The sequence below is a fragment of the Hyperolius riggenbachi genome, chromosome 8 (assembly GCF_040937935.1).
Source record: "Hyperolius riggenbachi isolate aHypRig1 chromosome 8, aHypRig1.pri, whole genome shotgun sequence".
NCBI classification, from domain to species: Eukaryota; Metazoa; Chordata; class Amphibia; order Anura; family Hyperoliidae; genus Hyperolius; species Hyperolius riggenbachi.
The window spans coordinates 220,283,988-220,301,772 of NC_090653.1; the positions used below are offsets into that span (position 1 = coordinate 220,283,988).

At 44.6% G+C, this 17,785-nt stretch overlaps 1 protein-coding gene across 1 annotated transcript in view; it reads right to left on the minus strand.

The window, feature by feature from the left end:
* Positions 1–200: 200 nt before the first annotated feature.
* The window catches only part of MAPKAP1 (MAPK associated protein 1), a 245,109-nt gene continuing 227,524 nt past the window's right edge, over positions 201–17,785 (minus strand). Inside the window, exons 10-11 of the mRNA XM_068247952.1 lie at positions 9,463–9,560; positions 201–855 (exon numbers count right to left, since the gene is read on the minus strand). Of these exons, the coding sequence (XP_068104053.1) occupies positions 736–855; positions 9,463–9,560 (218 nt within the window). The 3' untranslated portion in view covers positions 201–735. The remainder of the gene's footprint in view (positions 856–9,462; positions 9,561–17,785) is intronic.

Sequence of the window (17,785 nt, forward strand, 5' to 3'; positions counted from 1 at the left end):
CTAGCACTGGCATGGATCTGACACCTTGAGGACTGGAGTTCAACCCGTGTGCTAGATTCATAAAGTAGGTTAGCCAGAGGATCTGAATTCTAACCAAAAAAACAGTCTCCCTGCCCCCCACTCTGCCAAACAGGAAGGAACATCCCAGCTTCTGACACATCATCATACTTCTCGTATGAACATAGAATTACAGACACAAGTCAGTTTTTAATGTCTTTATTTTAAAAAGCTCAATCAGGCAAAATCAAAATTCACACAACCCCGTTCTGTATAGAGAGGTGAAAGGGTTGTGCAAATTATCCCTCGTAGGAATATAAACAACTGCCATGCTTCTTACGACCATCATTAATGGCTCTACCGGGGGTCTTCCACGAGATGTTCTTCACACATAAGACTATTTATTCTTTACATAGCGTACTCTCTGTTGCCCACTACGCTGTGGTACTTTGCGTTAAAATTAACAGGGTCACAGGAATGGGCAAAGTCTGTTCACTGCTTCCAGATGGCAACAGGCTTCAATAAAAAGTCAAAATAATAATAAGGATATCATAAACGTTGTTGCACACGTAAATCATCTGTACATGGAAATGATGATACTGGTTTGGGGTAAGATCCTCGAAGCAACAATTCACCCGGGTCTCTGCGCTTTGTCTTTCTAGACTCGGATGCCGAAGGCGCTCTTGCCAGCGGTCTTGGAGGTCCTAGTTGTTCACCTAATGCTGCAGCCCCACCGCTTTAACCAGGTTTCTTCTCTTTCTGAAAGCTGAAACTGGTTCTTCTTGTCAATTTTCTCTGTTTTTGAGCAAAATAATCAGCCCGCGCCGTACTAGCTCGTGACTCTAGAATGTAATTAACCTTCACAGGAGAGAGAGAAATGAAAAAAAAACAAGTTGGTTATACAAATTTTGCATAAAACACAGAATAAACAACCAGCAAATACAAATCTCTCATGTGTAGCAAAAGGGTGAGAAGGGAAGACAGTGTTGATCACTGACCTCAATCACATACAGCTGATCTTCAGCAAACTACCGTACCGACTTTGTGTTAACACATATATTAGAATCATATTAGCTGAGAGGATCAGTCCACAGTGATATTTCGTCATTTGCCAGATACTGGAGAGCTAAGCTATATTCACACTTTAAATTCCTGTTGCCCAAAACATTCATTCCTGACCATTTTGGGTGACAGTTGAGGATATATAGAAAGGAGAGGAAGAAAGACACAGAGCTCTAGTAGGAACAGTGGTCAATTGTGATTAAAAAACATCATGAATGATCATTTTGGGTGACCAAATTCTAATGTGTGTACAGGTGGTCCCCGACTTACGAAAGACCCGCTGATATGAACGTCTCTGCGATTGCTCCGCCCCGTTGCAATTACATCATCAGGGGGTTCCGGGCCATGCTGACTTGAAATGCTATTGCTAAGTACTGTACTGTATATTGACAAATAGACGCTTCGTGTGCGGGGAGGTGCTAAGATGCATCTCCCATGTCCCGGCAACACCCACCATCTCTCTGCAAAAACCCCCATCTCGGAAAGCAGGACGGCACCCTCTGACCCGCATATACTGTACTGTGCTACGCTTGCGCAGTATGTCATGTCAGCGCCTCGTGACACAAGGCACCGCTGGACATAGGAGGCACAAGGGGATATAAGGTGACACAAGGGAAAAACAAGGTGGCCCAATGGAGTCACAAGGGAGGTACAAGGTAGCACAATTGAGGCACAAGGGAGACCAAGGAGATACAGAGGGGGACAGAGATGACACAGAAGGGGACACTGGAGGCAAAGGGGACAGAGATGGCACTGTGTTCCAACTTAAGAATGGATTCAGGTTAAGAACAAACCTACAGTCCCCATCTCGTTTGTTAACCGGGGACTACCTGTACAGATAACAGTACAGCCAAAACTTCTTTCTTGCTTTAGAAAAAACAGAGAAGAGTCTGATATCTACTACTGCCTGAGTTCTTATTGTAGAAATTTCTCCTTGCTCCTGGCCCCCCGGGACACAACACTGAGCTGCAGGAAATAAACTCAAAGGGGAACTTTGATGGGTGTCACCAAAACAACGTTACAAAGCTATTCTAGTAAAAAAAAAAAAAAAAAAAAGATACAATGTGGAACTAGTATTGTGCCTCTTTGCACCTTAAAGAGGTCCTAATGTGCAAAAATAAATTCCATGCTGTCGGTCAGCACATTACAGTTATAATAGAGTAGCATAATTAAATGACCTATTTCAAAAATACAGGTTTTGTTGTTTAGCCACGCCCCTCCTGAAAAACTGCCATGGCAATTTTCTGCCATTGCAAAGAACTCTAAGACTGTGCCATAGGAAGGCAGGAGTTAGTTCAGCCCAGGTACCTTGTGTGCCACTAGTTAATAAGGGAGAGGAGGGGTGGAAAAGAGTGTAATGCTAACTATATATTTGCATTGACAGGAACAAAAAAATGGCACAAACTGAAGGTGCTACAATGTTTTTTCCTGTTTAATACAGAAATCACCCGTTGCTGCAATTGGTAAAAAAAAAGGAAGCGAGCGTTGAGCTTGCGAAACAGCTGTCAGACTAGCCCTGCTGTATGTTCTGTCGGGTGGGGATGAAATAAACAAGTGGAATTGCAACACTACTGGTGCCCGGATCTTTTTACTTCATTGAAGCTCATAGCAAGATTCACTCTGACTATTTTTCACTTTGGAAATTACAATTTTCTACTTGTCAGCCACTCTTGTTTCTTTGTTGGGTGCTTACAACTGGCTGTAAGTATCAAACACTGGCAGTGGTCTCACCTTTGAACAGGCGTCAGCCACCCGCTAGATATGACCTGCAACACTCTTTAACTGGACAGTAGCCGCACTGCGTGTCAACTGCTGGCATGTGTGCTTACAATATCTCCCACTTGGTTGCTTTATTTTGAAACTGGAAGATGCTTACGGCAATTGGGCAGCTAAGGGCGAGCTAAATGCACTGCTTGGGTGTTCACATGAAAGAGACTTAACACAGCATTGCATAATGTGTTGAGACTTTCTAATTAACAGACAATAATGATCATCAAGACTGCAGCAAAAAAAGTAAAAGATGTAACTTTATCTTTAACCAAAAAAAAAGTCCAGAATATCATTATTGTACTAATTGTACTGGAAGCCATTATACTACTCCAGTCATGGCTTATACTGTTGCTGCTGTCTCTGTTGGAGAGATCTATAGCATTTCCTGTCAGAGTAACCCTCTAAACACTTGTAATTAGTGGTTTCTCGATTTCACGATCCTGCATTCGTAAAACCTGAATTATGCCAAACACCACATTTCAGAACCAAAGCTAGTGGACTAGGTGCCGGCCTTCATGTGGCGTGTGATGTGATGCTTCCTCCTTCTGGCTTGGTCATGTGACACACGGGGCAAGTGACCTCCCCGTGACCCTGTCCACTAGCTTGGGTGCATAAGTGGGCTGTTCAGCATAATTCGGGGTGTCTGAATGCAGCATCCCAAATCTGAACACCAACACTACTACTAATCCCTTTTCGTATTACCAAAAACTATACTAAAACTTTTGCTTGTAGTTACACTCCAAAATAGCCACTCGCAACATCGGAAGTGAGAGTTTTGGAACTTGTCTGCCGATACCCTCAGTGACAGCATCACAAACTGCACCAGTAGCTGTTCTGCTCACATATAAAACGTTCTCATAGTTTGTTTCTCGCTGTCACCCAGTCAGTGATACTATTCATATTCATTGTTTTCCAGAACTGTCACCTGCTGCTGTTGTGTCAGCGATAGCAGCTAATGAATTCTCAGCGCTAGGCGATGCGTCTTCCGTCCTCTCTTCAGTACATCAGCAGAAGAACAAACTAAATCGACTTCCAGTATTAAAGCTCGTCGTGCCATCTATACACCACCCAAAACACTAATTACACTTCTGCCTACAAATTGATGGCATAGTGGCGCTAATCGACACTGTTGTGTCTATAGTGGACTGAAACATATTGCCGAGCGAACGCGTTGCACGTGGGAAGTGGTTAAATTAACAAGGTGTGCTCATTACCGCTATATCCAAATTGAAATGGCAGCACTTAACTCCGCAGATAATGAAGTCTGCTTTATGCCGGCTATTAATATCTGTTCAGTGCATCTAAAAGCTGCAATTAACCATTCGATTAGATCTGTTGCTAATTATCTTGTACTCAGTGTACACACATGATGTGCTTGGCTCACATTACCAGTGAAGAGCCCTGACACATAGCGTATCACAGTGCTGCGGACTCTCGGCAAACTGACAGGCTGTGAGGAATCCAAACATGAGGTGAAGACACTGGGAGTATCTGTAACCCAGACCTTGATCAGCCTGCAGCCTTGTGCACACATCACTGCTGCCCTCTCCTCTAGTATGCACTACATGCTAACCACACTAAGAAAAGCACCAAATAATTAAAGGTTCAGTGCATGGAAAATGACATAGACAGCAGTATAGAGGGTGCCATTGTTTAGCTGCTGCTGGTGAAGCAGGTTGTTCTAGTGCTACTGGACTGGGCACTTGACTGAATCTATACATAGCAAAAGCTCTGCTCTTATTGGCAGGGGGGATATTTTGGACTTGGGGCTTTGTTTATATGTAGCCAAAGCAAACAACTTCTTGCGTCAGTTAAAAAGATCTCCCAGCCACAGAGGATAAGAGGCACCCAGGAGTTAAAAACAAATAAAGAGAGAGGCACTCTGCAAGTGGCTTTTGAAACCCTTCAGCATTTTATTTGGCCTGAGGAAGTGGGCAGAGACCCAAGAAATGTGTTGCCTTTCCTTTTAAAAATTATATATATATATATATATATATATATATATATATATATATATATATATATATATATATATATATATATATATGCAGTTGGCTGATGGTGTAATGGTTAAGGGCTCTGCCTCTGACACAGGAGACCAGGGTTCGAATCTCGGCTCTGCCTGTTCAGTAAGCCAGCACTAATTCAGTAGGAGACCTTTGGCAAGTCTCCCTTACACTGCTACTGCCAATAGAGCGCGCCCTAGTGGCTGCTGCTCTGCTCTGGCGCTTTGAGTCCGCAAGGAGAAAAGCGCAATATAAATGTTATTTGTCTTGTCTTGTCTTGTATATATATATATATATATATATATATATATATATGAATTTGTCGTCATTGAGGTAACCCTTTTCTCTCTTTTTTTGTTTTTGACTCCGTTTTATATACTCCTGGGTGCCTCTTACCCCCTTTTATACTTGTTTCTCTCCTTGTAATGGTGGTCATCATGTAGCTGATGCTATACACTAGGACCTTACTAGAGTGCGACCATCACCACCCGCTCTGGGTACCCGAGTGGAGTCGGGTTTGTGCATCTATACATTCTTCCAGTGGTTGGTTGCTCCCTATGCAACCTGCCTTTGTGAGTATTCATTTCGCCTAATTTTAATTTTCATATACTTTGTGACTTACTGCACCATTTGGCTCCCGTTGTTTCTGTGCTTTCTTCTTAGGGTGCATAGCTCACCCTTCCACACAGTTTCCAACTGACAGTGCTTTGTTTTGATTTCCCTGCTTGGATATGCATACCTGAAGATTGCAGCAAGCAAAGTTGACCAGAGGGGAGTGAAGAAGGTGTAAATTAGGAAGGTTAGTCATAGGTATCTTCATTAGGAAGATAAAAGGATACAGAATGCTTTTCTGGGTTCTCTGTGCCTTTACCCAAACCATTGGCACCACCATTTCCCGAGGTGACTCTCTCCTCTCTCTGCATTTAATACTTTCAGGATTACTGACACATTACAACTCAACTCAAGTGTCCTGACTCCACTGGCTATAAGCTTGTTTTAAAGAAAACCTGAACTGAAAATTAAAAGTCAAAATAAGCATACACAAGTCATACTTACCTCCCGTGTAGTCTACTCCTCAATCTCTTTCTCCTCTCCTGCGTCCTGTATGTCCATTGTGATCAATGGAATTCTCCGTCCTCCATTTTGAAACTGGCTATTACCCCATAACCGCTTTCTGGTCAGCACACTGTTAAACTGCAACATCGTCCACTTGAGCCATAGGGAAACATGGACATTACCGGGCATATCAGTTGTCCACTCAGCTATAACTGACAGCAACTGATAAATAACTGACAGCAACTGATATATTTCAATTCTGACAAAATGTTGTCAGAACTGGAAGGGATCACTGTCAGAAGAAAATGGTGAGCTTCTGAGAGGAACTGATGGCAAGGTAACTATTTAATGTTCATTTTAAGTTACCTCATGTGTTTATTTTAAATAATTTTACTCAGTACAGGTTCTCTTTAAGTCAGTGAAACAGGATCACAAAAAGCCAAACATTTTTATTTTTAAAGAGATTCCGTAATGGAGACAAATATACCGGACTAGCGGCTAAGGCTTCATATTATGCAGCTCCTGATGGTGCTTGCCTAAACCCTAGTAGTACCGCACTGCTGGATGAGAATCTAGTTATAAACTTAGCTGAGACTGAGATTAGCCCCATCTCTCCTCTTCACCCAACCCAGTTTTAGGCCTTGATGTAAAGTAGGGGTTGGCTTACTGGTGTGGTTGGCATGGGAGGATAGTTCAGACTGTTTAACAGGAAGTCCAGTGGCAAGTCAGACTTTCTGGATTATCCTTGGCTTTCACTCTGTCAAAATTATATGCACAACTGTTTTTTCTTCTATATTTCATTGCGGCAATGTGACACGGGTATGAGAGTAAGGAAATTACATCCTGCTTGCGCTGTGGTTTTTATCTGGTCCTAAAGCTGGGAGACGGAGTTCACTAAAACCAACTGATGTTTTTTCAGCTTACAGGAGTAATAGGACAATGGGGTTGACTCACTGAGGTTCAGTAAAGTGGGGCCAGTATTGGTAAAAGTCTGTATATATCCATATGCACTGTATATGGACACCACAGAGGGGATTTGGAGGGTAAAGACCCCTCGTTCAGCCGCAGGAGAGCGGCGTTTTAGCAGGGGCAGACATGCCCATGTAGAATATAAGCTAAAAAGCTGTTTTTAAAGTCGCTTCAGACTCTCTTTAAATCTGCAATGAAGGCAAATACAATAGAATACAGCTGTATGTATTTAACAGCTGTAATGTATTTAGCTACTTACACTTATTTGGCTACCTACACTGTGGAGATCATCTGGCTGTCTGTAATGGGGAAATCATCTGGCTGCCTATACTGGAGCGGGACAGTTCTCTGGTTACCTATACTGGAGGGGGAACATCTATACTGTAGGATGTCATCGGGCTATCTATACTAAGGGTACAGGGGGTGTTAGGGGGTCATCTGGTTACCTACTGGGCAGGGGCATATCTGGGTAATATAGCGCCTATGGCAAACACTGAAATTGCACCCCTAAGGTAGCCACCCAGTATAAGCAGCCAGATGGCCAGAGGTTGCCCCCTAGTATAGATAGCCTGAAGTAGCCTTCTCAGTATAGGTAGTCAACCAGTTTAGGCTGCCCTCTCAGCAAAGGTAATTAGGCAAGTTTACCCCCTCCCTGTATAAGTAGCCCCCCCCCCCAAGTATAGCTTGCTAGAGCTAGCCCCCCAAGTAAAAGTAACCAGAGGTAGCAGCCTAATATAGGTAGCCAGAGGTAGTTCACCCAGTAAAGGTAGCCCCCAGTTTAGGTTTCCCTACCAGTATATGTAGTTAGAGGTGTCTCCCCAGTATAAGTAGCCTTCTTTAGCATAAGTGCTGAGAGTTGACCCCCAGCATATGCACCACAGGTGAGAGGGTTCCCCTAGTATAAGTACCCCCCAAAGATTCCCTCAGTATAGGTGGTGATAGTTGTCCCCCTAGTATAATTACCCCCCCCCCTCCCCCCAAGTAGAAGTAGTGAGAGATGTCCTGCAGTATAAGAGTATGAAGGTGAAGCACGAGGGAGGAGGAGGCAGCCATGGCGCCCATGGTGCTTTGGTGCCTATGGCACAAGCCATGCCTGCACCCCTCTAAATACGCCTCTGCTACTGGGTATACTATTCATGTTTGCAATCACTGCTCTACAGCCGTAGTAAGACAAAATTCATAGGTAATAAGTATAAGTGTAAACAGCAAGCTCTGAGATGTTGTCTCAAAAGGTAGAAACATTTCGCTGTGTGAAAGAACAGTAGAGCTCATACTTACAACACAATCACACTGCAACAGACAGACAGCACTGAACATAGCAGAACCCAGCTGCAAGCCAAAGCACTCAATGAGTCATATGATAGAAAAAATACACAAACGAAGGGAGGAGGCCCACTTTGGAGGGGCCATACAAGACTGGTCTGACTGACATCTACACCTGCGCGCAGACAGTTAGGCGCCGCCGGGTGGCGAAGTGCTCACCCGGCGGTTTGCCTATACATTGCTGTCTGCGCACGCTTGGTTGAATACCCAGATGCGTGCATTGGGCATGCGCGCTCCGGGGAATTTCTGACCAGCCAGGGCTGCCTGGAACGCAAAAGCCGCGCCTCCCATGACGCGCGGCCGACGCACTTCCGGGAATACAGCCATTTATGGCGTGGGGCACATCTGCGGCTACACATGGCATTATCTATGCGGCCTGGAGTCCTGAAGAGCCGGATTCCCGGCGAAACCGGTTGACTTAAGCCTGTTACAGCCGTTGCTATACAGCCTAGCTCCTTCACAGCCTATATCTGGATCTACTTTATCCCTCTTTACACACTACGGTCCCTTTCTGTGGACATACGGACAAACGGAGATCCACATCACTACAGGATTGGTAGCTATACTGCTGGTTTATCCGCCTTCTTGGATTGTGCTGCTTCATGTTTACAATGGCTTTCCATCTTAGTATTTTTCCATACTGGGACCTGGATGTTGCGATTGGACATTTGTAGTCCCTCATATCAATCTCTGGTTACTATTGGCAGCGGATAGTATCTGGTCTGCACCAGAGTTAACGTTGTTGCATGTCAATAGATGGAAGCTGTTTGAGCATATTCCTGGAACCCATACATGTATTCCTGTTTGCCTGGATCTGTTTGTCACATGAAGCAAAGTTTTCTTCACAGTATACTTTGAATCCAGGATTTGGGATTATCTACATATTTGTTGAAGGAACAGTGCACTATACAGGCTGATATTAGCTACATGCTGAGCAGGCTCGCAGACCGTTTACTTTTTACCATCATGCCTATTTCTTGTATCGATTATCTGGTTTTTATGATGTATTTAGAGTGTTTGTATAAATAAATATTTTGTATTTTTTCTATCATATGACTCATTGAGTGCTTTGGCTTGCAGCTGGGTTCTGCTTTTTCCTTACACAATACTGTTTAGTAGCCAGAACACTCTGAGCCATATTTAAACATTATATTTTTATGTTACCTCATCTGGTTAACAGTGTAGTGTTGGTTGATACGCTCCATCCAATTTTCAGCACTGAACATACCCAATCAGACTTCAGCCTTAGACTGTAAATGTGGAGTAACATCAGACTAACCTTTAGGACAATCTCATTAACAGTAGCTGCATCGGATTCGAAGTACAAGTGCTTGTAATCATGGTTATTGAGGTAGGTCAGCTTGAACATTGCATGGCCTGTAAGAGAGGAAAATAACTTCATTAGAAACATACTTTTTCAAAGCTTAGATCAAAAGGAACCTGTAAGGATGGAAAGCAAGTTGCCTCTACTGACTTGTTTTCTTAAATATGCGACTTCTGGGGGGTGAAATTCTTATAATTCCTTTCCTGCTCAGTGATCCTCTGCCCTGGCTTCTTTTGCACAGACTGGCCACGACTGACTGAAGTTAAGGGACCCGGTACCGAAGAGAGAGAAGACTGAGGACGGCGGCGTGGGTGCGATCTGTGCGCATGGGCCTGGAGGAAGCCCCAGGTATGTATAAAACGTTCATAGTTGCTCAGCTATAGTTTCATTTAAAGTCACCTACACAATGAAAAAAATTTGTTTCGATCCTTCCAAGACAAAACATAAAATGCCCAGTAGGAGTTCATGTAATCTGAAGGGAAGTAGTAAACTTAAAACCTCCCTGGGATGATTATTTCCAGACTTAGGGTCTAAAAGCCGTGCAATTTTTTTACAAGCTTTTAGACCCCAAAAACAAGAAAAACAAGAAAAAAAACATGACACAGAGAGATCTGCAGTAGCTCCTGCATATGACTCACTCAGGCACGGGATTACCGATTTCTGTCCCGAGCCTGACTCTGGATTACCACTAAGGAGGTTAAGATGACCCCATGTACAGGGGTCCCTGTGCCCACATTCTGTGTTATCCTTGTCCTCTGCCTCATTGGTATAGTCTTTTAATTACAATTGAGGCACGGCAGCCCCACTTTGCAATACATATACATCATTTTGAATCTCTTTAGTTCTTTTTTTAGGGATGTTTGAGCACATCTACATGCGTCATCCATAGAGTAACAGGCGTTTTCAGTCAATCAATTAAGAAAACATATTATTCAATTTATTTTAGACACACGGGTCCTTGTTCAACTAACTTTTTCTCTGCAGTTTTCTCCTAAGAGATAATTTGAAATTGAAATTTACCAAAAAAGTAAAAGGAGAAGATCTCAAAATTCTTTTGAGTGTTTTCTTGCTTGCTGGTGGTTTAAAGAGGAACTTTAGTGAACGGGGAAAATAAATCAATACATTGCAAAGTGAGAAGTTAAAACATAGAAGAGAGATCAAGAAATGATTAATATGCGCTGTGCAATTTGTTCATCTTTGATCTACAATCAGCCTGCATGTCATCATCTTTACTACTGGCAGACATTACAAAAAACAGAGAGCACCAACTGCTATTGTCTATAACCACACCCCCTACCAATGCAATAGGCTTAAAGTTTTTTTTTATTTATAGATATACATATGCACAGAGGGACATACTGGTTGCTTGGCAGTTCCCACAATGCAACAAGGTTCACAGAAAGGAAACTGTGAGGACCTGACATCACACGGTGGGAGGGGTTTCACCTCAGTATCAGCCATAAAGACCCCCCAGATGATCTATTCAAGAAAAAAGATTTCTCATGGGAAAGGGGGTATCGGCTACTGATTAGGATGAAGTTCAATGTTCCTCTTTAACCACTTACCGATTGCCTAACGCCGACAGGCGTTGGCAGGTTGCAGTGGTGTTTCCATGGAAACGGCCGCTCTTTCGAGCGGCCTTTCCATGTCAGTTCACGGAGGGTGTCTTCGTGAACAGCCTGCGAGCCTCCGATCGATAAATGTAAACACGTAGGGAAGAAATCCACGGTGTTTACGTCGCACGGCGCTGCTGCTTAGCAGCGCCGTAAAGGAGATCGGCGATCCCCGGCCTCTGATTGGCCGGGGATCGCCGGCATCTGATAGGCTGAAGCCTATCAGAGGCGGTGCAGGACGGATCGCTGTCCTGTACCGCCCATAGGAAGGAGGGAAAGAGAGGGAGGCTGAAAATCGCTGCGGAGGGGGGCTTTGAGGAGCCCCGCTCGGCCACACAGAGCGGCGGCGATCAGACCCCCCCAGGAGGACATCCCCCTAGTGGTGAAAAAAAAAGGGGGGGGGGGGGGGGGAGTCTGATCGCCCTGCCTGTTATCTGATCTGTGCTGTGGGCTGAAGAGCCCACGCAACACAGATCAGCCAAAAAGAGCCTGGTCCTTAAAGAGAGTCTGAAGCGAGAATAAATCTCGCTTCAGACCTCATAAATAGCAGGGGCACGTGTGCCCCTGCTAAAACGCCGCTATAGCGCGGCTTAACGGGGGTCCCTTCACCCCCAAATCCCCCTCGATACACCCGGGGAGCGCTTCCTGGTTGGGGCAGGGCTAGCCGCTGCAGCCCTGCCCCACGCGCGTCTGTCAGCGCGTATCTCCGCCTCTCCCCCGCCCCTCTCAGTCTTCCTTCACTGAGAGGGGCGGGGGAGAGGCGGCGATGCGCTGCTGACAGACGCGACTGGAGGCAGGGCTGCAGCAGTTAGCCCTGCCTCCAGGAAGCAATAAATCACGACCAAATCTGCGACCAAGTGTCGCAGTGGTCGTTTTGGGGGTGAAGGGACCCCCGTTAAGCCGCGCTATAGCGGCGGTTTAGCAGGGGCACACGTGCCCCTGCTATTTATGAGCTCTGAAGCGAGATTTATTCTCGCTTCAGAGTCTCTTTAAGTGGTTAAGGGGCTTTTTATTGATAAGGTATAAACTATATCTTTTTACAAGGTTTTCAATCTCTTTGTTGTAGAAATTTCACACTGGTCACATATGAGTTGGAGGATTTGTGGGTGACTTCTTGTTAATGCTGCTGAACAAACAGTTACTGGCGTTCTGCAGTCATTCGATAAGCAGTGCAGGGGAGAAAAGATTAACCTGACAGATGTAAGTGAAAGTACACAGAAAGAATACATTGCATGGCAGATACAAGTAAATGACTGTTACTTTCTGGATAACACTTATATTTCAAATAATCAGGAATGTGTTGGATCACAAGTGCATTGGATGGTCCCAGTTTGCAGTACACAGTGCTGTAATCTCATCTGTGTGGGCATCTGTGAAGCGGAAATAAGTATTTGTCCACCTTCATCTCACTAGTCTGTATCCTCACACAGTGAGGGAAAGGTGAGCTTCCCCTCACTACTTGGTGACTATAGAGACATTTTTGCCCAGAGTTTGCCAAATGAGATTGCAGCACTATACTCTCAAGGAGATGTATCAGGATAACACAGAATGTTAGTACAGTTGCTATCTTCATATTATTACTTTTTAAAGTCACTTCAATTTAAATTTTAAGTGACAAAAAGTGAGATAGGGAAACATTTTTAGTATGTCTCATTTTTTTCTGACCCATTAGCAGCAAGGCCCATTCACATTTAAAATGATGAAAACCTGAAGAGACCAATATGGATAGAGGCTGCCATCTGTATTCTTTTTTTCATGCCAATTCTCTTGTGGTCATCATTATCTTTGGCTTCAACAGTCTAAGTTGCTTGACGTACATGCAACAAGCATGCAACCAGAGTCAGAACGCCTAATCTGAATTTTTAGTATGGGTTAACCCTCGCCAATCCTATATTGGACTATGTCTGACATCGGCCTTTTCCTCCATAGGTCCAATGTCAGATATAGTCCGATATAGTAAAACTTGCTGCCACTAGATGGCACGGTCATCCTGTCCAGATCAAAGTGTCAGACTATGACCAACACTCTGATCGCTATCAGCTTCATCCTGCACCGCTGTGCCACATAATATAAATATTGTGTGGGCAACATTTGGGCTTGCTGTAGAGGGGCGCTGCCAGATATGGTCTATCACAGTGTCCCCCTATGTGGATCGAAGTATCAGTCAAATCACAACACTTTGATCCCCTCCAGCACCACGCAGCACTGCGTAATACCAAGATTATGCTGCCGCAGTTGCAAGTAGGGTGGAGCTACAGCATGTGAGCTGGTGCCAGCCCCACCCTCTATCTGCCACCTCCGCCAGGCCATCTCCTCCCTTTAGAGCAAGGATATACAGGCCCTCCAGATTGCCGCCACTGCAACTTTGCTGGGGGGGGGGGGGGGGGGGCACGTGGGTAAAAGCGAAAAGTAGCCTATCTGTAAGGCCAATGGTACCTTCCAGTTTCCTCTCACTTCAAGTTTACTTTAACATAAATAGTCTTGTTTCGATGGAGGCAATTTTGCTCGGTCACTGATGTTACACACAGTTCTGTCATTCCCTTTCATGTACATTCCTTGCTAGTGGCTGTGTAGCTGCTGATATTGCCCTATGCGTCACAGGCCTGAGTAGGAGGAGCCTATCTCACGCTGGCGTTGTCAAGAAGTCACATGTTATATGGATGCTACTGTACAGAGCGTGTTTACCATTTCATTCTCTGCAGATAACACTTCCATTTATGGTGGTTCAATATCAGCTTGTATCTGACGCATTAAATTTAGGACGTTCTGGCAACCCACGCATGTTAGAGTTTCATGTTTGTTTTAATATTAAATGTGTACCCTCGCTTTGGTAAATATATACAAAGTACAGTCTTACAAAGGGTCATTTTATTGCATTAAGCAATCTCTGAACATGATACATTTTATCTTGGAAGTGTATAATTAAATATAATTACAAAGCATTAATCTTCCCCTGCTAGCATGCCTAATGATTTAAAGAGGGGAACAAACATATAACTTCCTTAAATCATTCAGCAAATTAAACTTGTTTGGTACATATATTAGTAGATGCCTCCAGCAGGATAATTTGTTTCTATAATCAGGAGGATAGAAGGGTTTACAGCAGAGGAATAACACTAGTCTGCAATCGCCATATACTGCAAGAGATGAAAATATTATTCACCTGCTAGACTTCAGGCTTACCATGTGGAGTGCACAGGTGGCTATATACAGGATCATACTGATGGACTATATAACATATTGTCTAATAATTGCAGTGTGGGAGGTATATACCTGATTGTATCTAGAGACTGACTTCTGTATATAAAAGAGATCATAGGGTTGATTCACAAAGCTTTTGCTCTGAGATATCTCACCCTACTTCTTAACTCACAATGGGGTTGATTTATTAAGCTGTGCTGCCAAAGCAGCGCAACTTAATGACAGGAGTGCAAACTCAGCGCATGCTATACTATGGTAGTGCAGCTACCGTGCGCTGGTAAGTTACGCTTGCTCCTTCTACCTAACGACCGCTCTACTGAACCCGCCCTGAGCCCCAGCGTGTCCAATGGCTTTAAATCCATTAAAACCACTGGACCTGCCGGGGCTTAGGGCGGGTTTAGTGGAGTGACCGATAGGTAGAAGGAGCGAGTGTAACTTACCAGCGCATGCTAGCTGAACTACCACAGCATAGCGTGCGCTGAGTTCACGTTCCTGTCATCAACCACATAAGGACCGTAGGCTTACTCCCCCTTGTGACCAGGCTATTTTTTTTTACTAATTAGGCCACTGCAGCTTGAAGGGCTCGCTGCAGAGCTGTACAACTCAGCACACAAGTGATCCCCCCCCCCCACCTCCTTTTCTGCCCACCAACAGAGCATTCTGTTGCTGGGCTGTATTCGCTGGTGCAGTGTTTTATTTATTTATTTTTCCACCCACCCTCTCCCCGCCAGCCAACAACAGCGATTGGCTGTCATAGGCTTCAGCCTATGCCGTGTCACACGGCTGTCCCCAGTACAGCGCTACCATGTAAATAGATGGCGGTTTCGCCGTCTAATAGTCTCCTAGCAGCAATTGCGCTGGGAGGCTGATGACGGAGCGGGGCGCACAATCCCCTGCAATCTCCGCCCCCAGGACTTCACGTCAAATGGTGTTGAGTGGTCCTGTGGCTGCTGCCGCGTTCACAGCAATTGGCATGGATCGGTCGGAAAGTAGTTAAAGTGAATGTTTACCGTTAAAAAAAAGAAAAAGTCAGATACTCAACTAAGGAGAGAGAAGGCTCGGTCCTAATGAGCCTTCCCTCTCCTCTCCCGGTGCCCAGTCCCGCGCAGGATCCCCCGTGGCAGTATTCGACCAGTTCGGTCAAATACTGCCACTTCCGCATGCCGAAGGGAGCTTTCGGAAGCCTTCGGGAGCTCTCGGGCTCCCGATGACGCGGCTGCTCCATACTACGCATGCGCGAGCGCCCTCTATGACACGCTCGCGCGTACGTAGTATGGAGCGGCCCGTCTTCGAAAGCCCGAGTGCTCCCGAAGACCTCCGAAGTCCCTGCGGCGGCGGACGCGAAAGGGGGAGCCAGCGCAGCACCAAGAGCACCGGGAGAGGAGAGGGAAGGCTCATTAGGACCGAGCCTTCCCTCTCCTTAGGTGAGTATCTGACTTTATCTTTTTTTAAACGGTACCCATTGGCTTTAAGCTGCGCAGCTTGATGAATCTACCCTAATGTATTTCTCTGTAACTGACTTAAAGGGGAACTGAAGAGAGAGGTATATGGAGGCTGTCATGTTTATTTCCTTTTAGACAACACCAGTTGCCTGGCAGCCCTGCTGATCCTCTGCCTCTAATACTATTAGCCATAGCCCCTGAACAAGCATGCAGCAGATCAGGTGTTTCAGTGGTTCAGACTTATAAGTCTGATCTGACAAGACTAGCTGCATGCTTGTTTCTGGTTTTCATCAGATACTACTGCGGAGAAATAGACCAGCAGGGCTGCCAGGCAAATGGTATTGATTAAAAAGAAATAAACATGACAGCCTCCATATACCTCTCTCTTCAGTTCCCCTTTAACTCATGATGTATCTCTCCTTATCTAACTTCACTCACAACTTATCCCTCTTTAACTGACTTAACTCATGATTTATCTTTCCTTATCTAACTTAACTCAACTTATCTCTCTTTAACTGACTTAACTCATGATTTATCTTTCCTTGTATGATGTATGAAATTGCAGTAATATTGCCATGCACAGACAGCCCATGGCAATATTACCCTTACTTCTGCCAGCAGTCCTGCAATTTACAGTATTAGTGCAACCCACGGTAGTCAAGAAGTGGGACGGTCACTGCTGTAAAACATTTCGAATGACCGCCATCATAGCAACGTTCACGCTACTCAGGTCCTGCGGGTCAAGCTAATAGTGCAACTTGTGGTTCTGCTGGTGGAAGGAAGGGTAATATTGCCGTGCACGGCGATATGACTGCAATCTCTTTTATCTACCATCTTAACTGACATAACTCATGGTTTAGCTCTCCTTATTTGACTAAACTCATGCTTTATTTCTCCTTGGGGTTGATTCACAGAGCTTACTTATTTTTCAATTTCACTGTACTGCTGGGCATACACAGAGTTTCTTTTCCTTATCAATCGAGCCGCTGATGGCTCGATGGATAATATCCGACAGGTCCGATGACCTGCCGGATAGATTCCCCGCCGACGGACTATAGTGGGGAATCGAGTGGCTGATAAGGAGCCCTGGCGGGGACGAGCGGGAATCAATCCGCACGCACGCGCGGACGAGCGGGGATGCGCCGGTATCGAGCCAGCGGCTCGATCCGGCGCATAATTGCATCCGTGTATGCCCAGCATAAGTAGAGCAAATGCATGAGATAAACGAATCAGGAGAGATAATTCATGAGATAAACAGATAAGGGCCCATATACAATTAACCTTTATCTCCTGAGTTTTCTCCTAGGTGATATTTTTAAACATGTCGATAAAATGCGTTTAAGCCACTAGAAAGCAGGAAAATACTAAAAATAATTTTAATAGTACTTTTTCACCTACTTTTACAGTTGAAAAGTGCTGGAAAGTTATTTTAAATAGAAGATGAAAAATTACCTCCTAGAAGAAAACTCTGGAGAAAAAGTTAATTGTATATGGGCCAAGGATAGATATATCATGAGATAAGTCAAATAAGGAGAGATAAACCATGAGTTAGGTCAATTAAGCAGAGATAAATTATGAGTTAAGTTAAATAAAGAAAGAGAGATCATGAGCTTAGTCATTTAAGGAAAGATAAATTGTGAGGTTAATAAGTAAGGTGAGATAATTCAAAATAAAAGCTTTGTGAATCAGCGCCATTATCTGATTATCTCATGAATTATCTCTCCTTATATGTTTCTCCCATGCATTAGCTCCCCTTTACAGTTAAAGGGGTTCTGTGGAGGGTTATAAAAACAAAAAACTGACACTTACCTGGGGCTTCTATTGGCCCCCTGCAGCTGTCATGTCCCACGCCGTCCTCCTCCGATCTTCCGTTCCCTGCCGCCGGTTTAATTATTGATTTAACTAGATGAATACTGCTCGCTGCCGCTCGCGTCTCTGGGAGCTTACTGCGCAGGTGCAGTAAGAGAAAACCTCATACTGCGTCTGTGCCATAAGCTCCCGGAGACACGAGCGGGAACGAGC